This window comes from Lipotes vexillifer, unplaced genomic scaffold (assembly GCF_000442215.2).
Source record: "Lipotes vexillifer unplaced genomic scaffold, Lipotes_vexillifer_v1.1 scaffold961, whole genome shotgun sequence".
In the NCBI taxonomy this organism is placed as follows: Eukaryota; Metazoa; Chordata; class Mammalia; order Artiodactyla; family Lipotidae; genus Lipotes; species Lipotes vexillifer.
This window is the reverse complement of record NW_006776468.1, coordinates 679,133-686,848: the sequence shown is the minus strand read 5'-3', so window position 1 is coordinate 686,848 and position 7,716 is coordinate 679,133. Positions and strand designations below refer to the sequence as shown.

At 56.3% G+C, this 7,716-nt stretch overlaps 2 protein-coding genes across 2 annotated transcripts in view; one reads left to right on the top strand and one right to left on the bottom strand.

Annotated features, from left to right (window-relative positions):
• Window positions 1-5,091, top strand: part of MUTYH (mutY DNA glycosylase) — a 7,878-nt gene extending 2,787 nt beyond the window's left edge. Inside the window, 16 exon segments of the mRNA XM_007450363.1 lie at window positions 534-660; window positions 1,207-1,355; window positions 1,447-1,486; window positions 1,601-1,674; window positions 1,807-1,848; window positions 1,930-2,001; window positions 2,079-2,192; window positions 2,278-2,375; window positions 2,458-2,602; window positions 2,687-2,750; window positions 2,926-3,117; window positions 3,222-3,358; window positions 3,444-3,596; window positions 3,773-3,814; window positions 4,898-4,990; window positions 4,992-5,091. Coding sequence (XP_007450425.1) covers window positions 540-660; window positions 1,207-1,355; window positions 1,447-1,486; window positions 1,601-1,674; window positions 1,807-1,848; window positions 1,930-2,001; window positions 2,079-2,192; window positions 2,278-2,375; window positions 2,458-2,602; window positions 2,687-2,750; window positions 2,926-3,117; window positions 3,222-3,358; window positions 3,444-3,596; window positions 3,773-3,814; window positions 4,898-4,990; window positions 4,992-5,030 — 1,575 coding nt within the window. The 5' untranslated portion in view covers window positions 534-539 and the 3' untranslated portion in view covers window positions 5,031-5,091.
• Window positions 5,092-5,782: 691 nt separating this feature from the next.
• On the bottom strand, window positions 5,783-6,997 carry HPDL (4-hydroxyphenylpyruvate dioxygenase like). The gene is given in 1 exon segment (XM_007472313.1): window positions 5,783-6,997. A coding segment is annotated over 1 exon segment (1,215 nt).
• Between the last annotated feature and the right edge of the window lie 719 nt (window positions 6,998-7,716).

The following is a 7,716-nucleotide window of genomic DNA, read 5'->3' as shown; positions in this document are numbered from 1 at the left end:
CCCCCAGTTTACCATCTTCTCAGGCAAATCTTTCCCCTCTCTGATCCTTGGTTTCTCCTTTTTTTTCCCCTTTGCATTTTATGTTTTAAATCATTATCACAGGTTTCTCCTTTCCATAGAATGAGGGTTTGGACTAGATGATTACTAAATGCTGTTTCAGTGTAAATGTGCTACATCTCTAAGCAGATAAACCTACCTACCTACACCTGTACTCCCAGGGATACACAGGTGCTCCCGCACAGGAGGCTTTGGTCCTTGACTCAGCCCAGCCCTGGCCTCTTATTTTGTTTATGTCTCCAAGACTATACTAATGCTAGTCCCTCTGAGGCCACTTGCAGAACCTCAGCCCTACTGGTCATACCTCAGTGCCACAGGCAGCCAAGAGCAAACCCATGAGCATCTGGGGAGTGCTTGGAGAAAAGCTAGACACTTTATATGAATGGTGTGGGGAGGGAGGTAGCTTTACCTTCTGCGGGGCCCTAAGATTCAGCCTCATGGCGACTGACTACGTTGGCTGGGCCTTTCCATTCTAGTCAATCATGAGGAAGCCACGAGCAGCTGTGGGAAGTCGAAGTCGTTGCAGGAAGCAGGCATCCAGCCAGGAGGGAAGGGAGAAACGTGCCCTCAGCAGCAGCCAGGCCAAGCTGTCTGCACCTGACGGTGAGGAGCTTGGTCTTAGAGACTCAGGGGCTGGTTTAATTGGCCATGAAAGGGGACAGATTCAGGCTGGGAAGGGAGCATGGTATGTATCAAGGCATTAAGGAACTAATTAAGGTTCTAATTCTGACTTTCCTCTGTGGCTTTGGGATAATTGCTCTGAATAGCTGCTTTCTTACCAGTGACATGGCGTAGTAGTCTGTGCATTTCCTTCCTCACTTGGCTGTCATGGGATCAAATGAGTTTATCAACCTGTCAGTGTTTTGTAAATGGGAAGGCCCTGCACAGGTATGTATTATGCTTGGCTGAAACATGGATTTTCATTATGACCCAGAGACAAAGGAGCCAGGGGTATCACCCTGGGAAATGAAGGCCAGAAACTTGGCTAAGGCTACGCAGGGCTAGAGACTCCAGGTCCCAAGCTTAAGCAAGGGCTTGGGGGTGGGGGAAGCTTTAAGTGGAACAGACTGAAACCAGGTCACAGTGCCCCAGATTGCTGGTGCACAGCCTGTGCAAGGACGATCCCTGAGTTTTCTGAGGCTCCAGCAGGCCTGGCCAGGCAGCAGGAGGAGGTGAGATTGCAGGCCCCTGTCTCCCCGTACCATCTATTCAGAGACACAGCTGAGGTGACAGTCTTCCGAAAGAGGCTGCTGAGCTGGTATGACCGAGAGAAGCGGGACCTGCCCTGGAGAAGGCGGGTAGGTGGGTGAGGGACGGGGACGGTGGAGTAGGGGAGGCTGGTGCCCAGCCCCCTCCACACTAACTGCCCATCTGGAATTTCATTGGCAGGTGGAGGGTGAGGTGGACCTAGACAGGCGGGCATATGCTGGTGAGTACATCTCCTGAGAGCAGGGCTGCTTTGCCTGGACGCTCTCAGGTCTGGGTCTGTGGGCTAGGAGCAGGGCTGGTTAGCCGTGTCCTCATACCAACCCCTCTTCCCCAGTGTGGGTCTCAGAGGTCATGCTGCAGCAGACCCAGGTTGCCACGGTGATCGACTATTATACCCGATGGATGCAGGTGACTTCAGGGAGTGAAGGGGAGGGTCATGGTCCAGACCCCAGATGACTCATTTGGGGTGGGGATAAAGAAGGCTTCTTCCACCTCCTTCACTTTTGGCCTCATCTCTTTTTGCCTGCCTTCGTGCTGTAGAAGTGGCCAACGCTGCAGGACCTGGCCCGTGCTTCCCTGGAGGTGAGAACCACCCTAGGGTCGGGGAATGGGGACTACTGAGGACCGACCTCTGATCCCTCTGACCTCTGACCCCACCCACAGGAGGTAAACCAGCTCTGGGCTGGCCTGGGCTATTACTCTCGAGGCCGGCGGCTACAGGAAGGAGCCCGGAAGGTAAGAAGGTGGCGGGGGGCGTGGGAGCCCCAGGGCCTCAGGTATCTTATAACCTTAAGCCTTCCCATCCCAATCAGGTGGTAGAGGAGCTAGGGGGCCACATGCCACGTACAGCAGAGACCCTGCAGTGGCTCCTGCCTGGTGTGGGGCGGTACACAGCCAGAGCCATTGCTTCCATTGCCTTTGGCCAGGTGAGCCCATAGCCCACCCCCATATTGTGTGTGCCTACCTTCCTTCCTCCCAGACCAGGCTGACTCCTGGACTCCTCTGTGCCAGGCAACCGGTGTGGTGGATGGGAACGTAGTACGGGTGCTATGCCGTGTCCGAGCCATTGGTGCTGATCCCAGCAGCACCCTTGTTTCCCAGCAGCTCTGGTAGGATATTGGAGTAATGGGGGAGATTGGGAGAGTTGCCTCCAAAGGATCTTTGGCTCACAGCAACGTTCCCTTCTTGTAGGAGCTTAGCCCAGCAGCTGGTGGAGCCAGCCCGGCCAGGGGACTTTAATCAAGCAGCCATGGAGCTGGGGGCCACAGTGTGCACCCCGCAGCGCCCGCTCTGCAGCCAGTGCCCTGTGCAGAGCCTGTGCCGGGCACGCCAGAGGGTGAGCCATCTGGGGAAGGGGTAGTCAGGGGTCCTAGGAAGTGACCCCTGCCCCATGACATCCTGCCCTGTCTCTGACTCTCAGGTGGAGCGGGAGCAGCTCTCAGCATCACGGAGCCCGCCAGGCAGTCGTGACGTGGAGGAATGTGGTGAGTGCCAGCCCTAGCCCTTCCCTGTACTGTCGAGGAGCTGCCTGTGGCCACCTCATTCCATTTCATTCTACAGTCTGAGTAAGATTCTACAGAGGTGGGCCAAGGCCTGCTCTCCAGGCTTGGCACCTAAGCCCACCTGGCCTGAGTGGGGCTCTTGGATCTCTGTTCCCAGCTCCCAACACTGGACAGTGCCAGCTGTGTGCGCCTCCCACAGAGCCCTGGGACCAGACCCTGGGAGTGGCCAACTTTCCCAGAAAGGTCAGTCGCAGGCCCCCCAGGGAGGAGTGCTCTGCCACCTGTGTTCTGGAGCAGCCCAGGGCCCTTGGGGGTGCCCGAATTCTGCTGGTGCAGAGGCCCAACTCAGGTACCTTGATCCTGGGAGTGCAGGGAGGTGGCATGAGCAACGAGGAAGAAATAGAGGCATCAGTAGCTAAGGCCTAACGGATACCTGGCTGCCCTCCCTCTCAGGTCTGCTGGCAGGACTGTGGGAGTTCCCATCTGTGACCGCAGAGCCCTCAGGGCAGCACCAGCGCAAGGCCCTGCTGCGGGAACTGCAGAGTTGGGTTGGACCTGTCCCGGCCACCTGCCTTCGGCACCTGGGACAGGTGAGTGAGCAGAGGAGGGGCCAGGAATGATGGCTTCTGTGGCCACATCCGCAGGTCTGTTTCAGCCTCTTGACGCTCCCCCCAGGTGGTCCACACCTTCTCTCACATCAAGCTGACATACCAAGTATATGGTCTGGCCCTGGAAGAGCAGACCCCAGTGACCGTTGTACCACCTGGAGCTCGCTGGCTGACCCGGGAGGAGTTTCACACTGCTGCTGTCTCCACCGCCATGAAAAAGGCACTACCTTTGTTGTCTTCGTTGTACTTTTTGTGTTTCCTACATGTTCTAAGTGAACCTGTTACTATGTAAGCAAACAAAAAAGCATATTTTAAACAAAGGTGCTGGGGTATGAAGTTGAGGGCTCTTTGGGGTCAGATGCCAGCCCTGCACTTTCCTCCTCTCTTCTTGTCTAGGTGTTCCGTGTATACGAGGGCCAACAGCCAGGGACCTGCAAGGTGAGTGTCTTGGCCCTCACCCAGCCATCTCTCTCCAGGACCAAATCCACAGGTTTTCAGTGAGGTAAATGATGCACGTTTGGGTGAACAGTCTTCATGACAGACTTCACTGGGGCGAGAGAAATAGTTCTTGACCAGACTTCACAATCTGGGTCCAGGGTAGAGAGGGGACAAGACCAAATGATGGAGACAGTAGTGTCACAGGTGTGTGAAATGTTTGTACAAGATTTTGTGGGATATGAAGTGGGGAGCTATCATTTTTATCTAGGAGGCAAGAATCAGGAATGGCTGCTTGGAAGGAGTGGCTGGTAACCTGGGTCCTGGAAATGAATTGTTTTCTCCAGGTTTGGAAGGGGAATCAGCTGTAAAGACGTTCTTTCCAGGCCCAAGAGTATTGTGAGCAAAGGTGGGGTACAGTACAGTCTGCAGCGCTCAAGGAGCTGTGAGCATTTGGTTTAGTTGGAGCGGTGAGCAGGGCCTGCCCAGGCCAGTCAGGGATATGAACGCCAGGCCACTGAAGCATTTTAGGTGGAGAGAGGAGTCATCTTTGCATCTTAGGAAGACTGCCTCAGGCTGCCTTTTTAAATTAATTAATTAATTTTTGGCTGCGTTTTGTCTTTGTTGCTGTGTTCAGGCTTTCTCTACTTGCGGCGAGTGGGGGCTACTCTCCGTTGCGGTGTGCGCGCGGGCTTCTCATCGCGGTGGCTTCTCTCGTTTCGGAGCACGGGCTCTAGGGCTTTAGGTGCGCGGGCTTCAGTAGTTGTGGCTCGTGGGCTCTAGAGCGCAGGCTCAGTAGTTGTGGCGCACAGGCTTAGTTGCTCCGCGGCATGTGGGATCTTCCTGGACCAGGGCTCGAACCCATGTCCCCGGCATTGGCAGGCGGATTCTTGATCACTGCGCCACCAGGGAAGTCCTCAGGTTGCCTTTTAGAGAGTTGATCAAAGAGTTAGATACTGGTAACAGGATGGAAGCTTTACAATATAAGGCTAGAATCTGAGCTAGATCAGTGGTGTGGGGGGAGGGGTGGAATGAGAAGATTCTCTGTTGCCCCCTCAGTACCTCCTTCCTTCGGCTTCTGCACAGGGTTCCAAAAGATCCCAGGTGTCCACCCTGTCCGGATGGAAAAAGCCCAGCGCAGGCCAGCAAGTCCTGGATAGTTTCTTTCGGCCCCACATCCCCTGCTGATGCACCCAGCCTCAACAGTGCAACACAGTGATGCCTCTGGAAGCCCCCCCACCCCCGAGAATCCTGTTTAATAAAATGCTGATTTTTGTAGTCATTCTGGAGACTTTCCACCTTCTCCTTAGGCCCCTCACTCCTCACCTCTGAGGGACCCAGGAAGTGGTAAAGTCCTGCTTGGTCCTGACTTCCACTGAGCTCCTAGCCAGCCCTGGGCAGATGGAGGAGGGGAGTGTTCTGAGTGATCTGTCCTCCTCCAGCCCCAGAAGAGAAGAAGGCCAGTGGCTGACATCCAGCACTCTCAGTCCAAGTCTCTCTTCAGCTCTGATTGGAGTTGTGTCATCACCCTAGAGCAGGTGGTTGAGCTCAGCTCTGACTCAGCCCCTCCCACCTGCAATGGCTGGTCCCTAGGGAGAGGGGAATCACAGAGGAGGATTTGTTTTGTCTTAGACTCCTACCTCAAATAATAAACCATTTATTTAGGGATACATTACATAAGCAGTGAAACAATACAGAAAAGCAGAGGGTTTTTAATCATAATATTGGGAGTGTGGTGGAGAGAAATGGGGTCAGAGAAGGACACAAGGAGGGTTCAAAAATATTGGTTATGTTCTGTTTCCTAATTGTGTAATTCCTTTATTCTTTGCATTTTGCATATATGTTAGATATAGACAATATGAGAAACGTTTCACAGTTTAAAAAAAAGTCCCATCTCTTTGGACCCCTGTGAGATTCAACTTCTGGCACGATGAGATGGAGACCACACCTGGCCCCTAAAGACAAAGCCTTTCACTCCAGGCCTCTGTGGGTGTCTCTCAGTTCCAGCAGGCCCTGTGCTGGACTCTCCAGTGCTCCAGGACAGGCGGCTACACCCAGCTTCAGCCCTTCTCAGGCTTCCTGGACCCTGGCAGCTTGCTCCTGCACGGACTGCCACAGGGCCCGAATGTTGCCCTGGCCAAATCCAGTGGCCCCCTGCCTCTGAATCAGCTCCAGGAAGAAAGTGTCCTCTGCAAAGAGGGACTTGGTGAAGACCTGAAGCAGAAACTTGCCTCTGTCACCATCTAGCAAGACCCCCTGTCGGGCCAGCAGGCTAGGCTCTAGCCCTGCAGCCAGGATCTGCTTCTCCTTGCCTGGCTGCTGGTAGTAGGCCTCAGGAGGAGTCAGGAGCTGACCCCCGGCCCCTACCACTCCCTCAGTGGCTTCCATGATATTTGGTGTGTATAGCCCCACGTGCTGCAGTCCAGGTCCCCCGTTCCGGGCCAGGAACTGCTCCACCTGGTCCTGTCGGCTGGTGACCCCCAGCAGGGACTCGGCCAGCACGAGGGTAGGGACAGCACTACCCGTAGGGGCCCGCAGGGCGGTGAGCCTCAGCCCCCCGGGCCCAGACTCTGCTGCCACCTCCAGGCCCAGCTCCGGATCCTCACCTGGGCTCAGCGGCAGGTGGTGAAAGCCTAGACAGTCGTGGAACCAGCGCATCAGTTTTGGGGAGCTGCTGGCGGTGCAGGCCAAGGTCAGGTGGTCCACGTGGCTGACCCAGCCCGGGCCAGGTGCGGAGGGCACAGGCCTAAAGCCGGGCAGGAAGGGCCCGCAGAAGCCAGTGCGGTCCAGCAGCGTCAGGCTGAGTTTGCCGGCCGGCGAGCTGATCACGGCGTAGGTGGCGGCGCCCTGCTCATCCCGCATGCTGACAGGGGGCACTGGCACGCTGCAGCCGAGCGCCGCCAGCGCCCGGGCGGCGGCGCCCGCGTCGGCCACGTCGAAGCACAGGTTCGTGGCACTGGGCACCGCATGATGCGGGTCCAGGCCGTACAGCGGCTCTGCGGGCCCCGCGCCCTCGTTCACCAAAAAGACCGCGTCGCCGCTCCGCAGAGCCAGCTGCCGCCAGCCGTCTGCTTCCCGCACCGCCAGGGGCTGGAAGCCGAAGAGGCGCTGCAGATCCCGGGCGAGGGGCAGCCCCGCCGGCACGTGGAAAGCGATATGGCACAGACGGCGGGCGGGCGCGGCCATGGCGGTCTGGATGGCGTCCCTGGCCTGTCCTTCCCTTGGGGACAATCTCTTGTCCGGGACTCGGAGACTCTCAGTCCCTGGCTTGTCGTCAGAAGCCGGTGGAGTCCAATTTTGCCTGCAGACCGCGTTCCTCGATCTTTTTCGGGGAGAAGCCACAGACGGACCACTTGGGGGCTTGTGGTTCCCTCTGCCGAAGCACGCCAAACTGGAGCTACCTGGAGACCACCGAGTCTGAGCTGCGGCTCTAGAGAACCACGCGGAGCCAGTACAGGGGCGGGGCGAGGGGGGGCGGAGCCAGTGACTGCCACTCTCCACCCTCTCGCTCAGCCTGTGTGGCCGAGAGTACACCGGGGACACAGGACTGACCCTTCCCATGACCTCTGGCTGGGCCTCATTCTTGGGTACTGACCTTCCCACGGCCTCTGGCTGGGCCACACACCTTTGGGCACTGAGCCTCCCATCCCCGGACCCTGGAGATCACAATAGCTGCCTTCACTAGGTGCCAGGCACTGGGTTCCCACTCATGCCCCAACCTCAGAGCAAAGGGAATCAGCCCTAGTCGAGGGAAGAGTCCGAATTTTCCCTCTACAAGCACGGAATTTCTTAGCAATTTCATGTTTTAGCTTAAAATTTTTGGAGAATTTTGCTTTTAATTGCCTAATGTTCCTTTAAAACTTAAAATAGAATAAAATGCTTTAAGTTTCAGATTTTCACTCTTT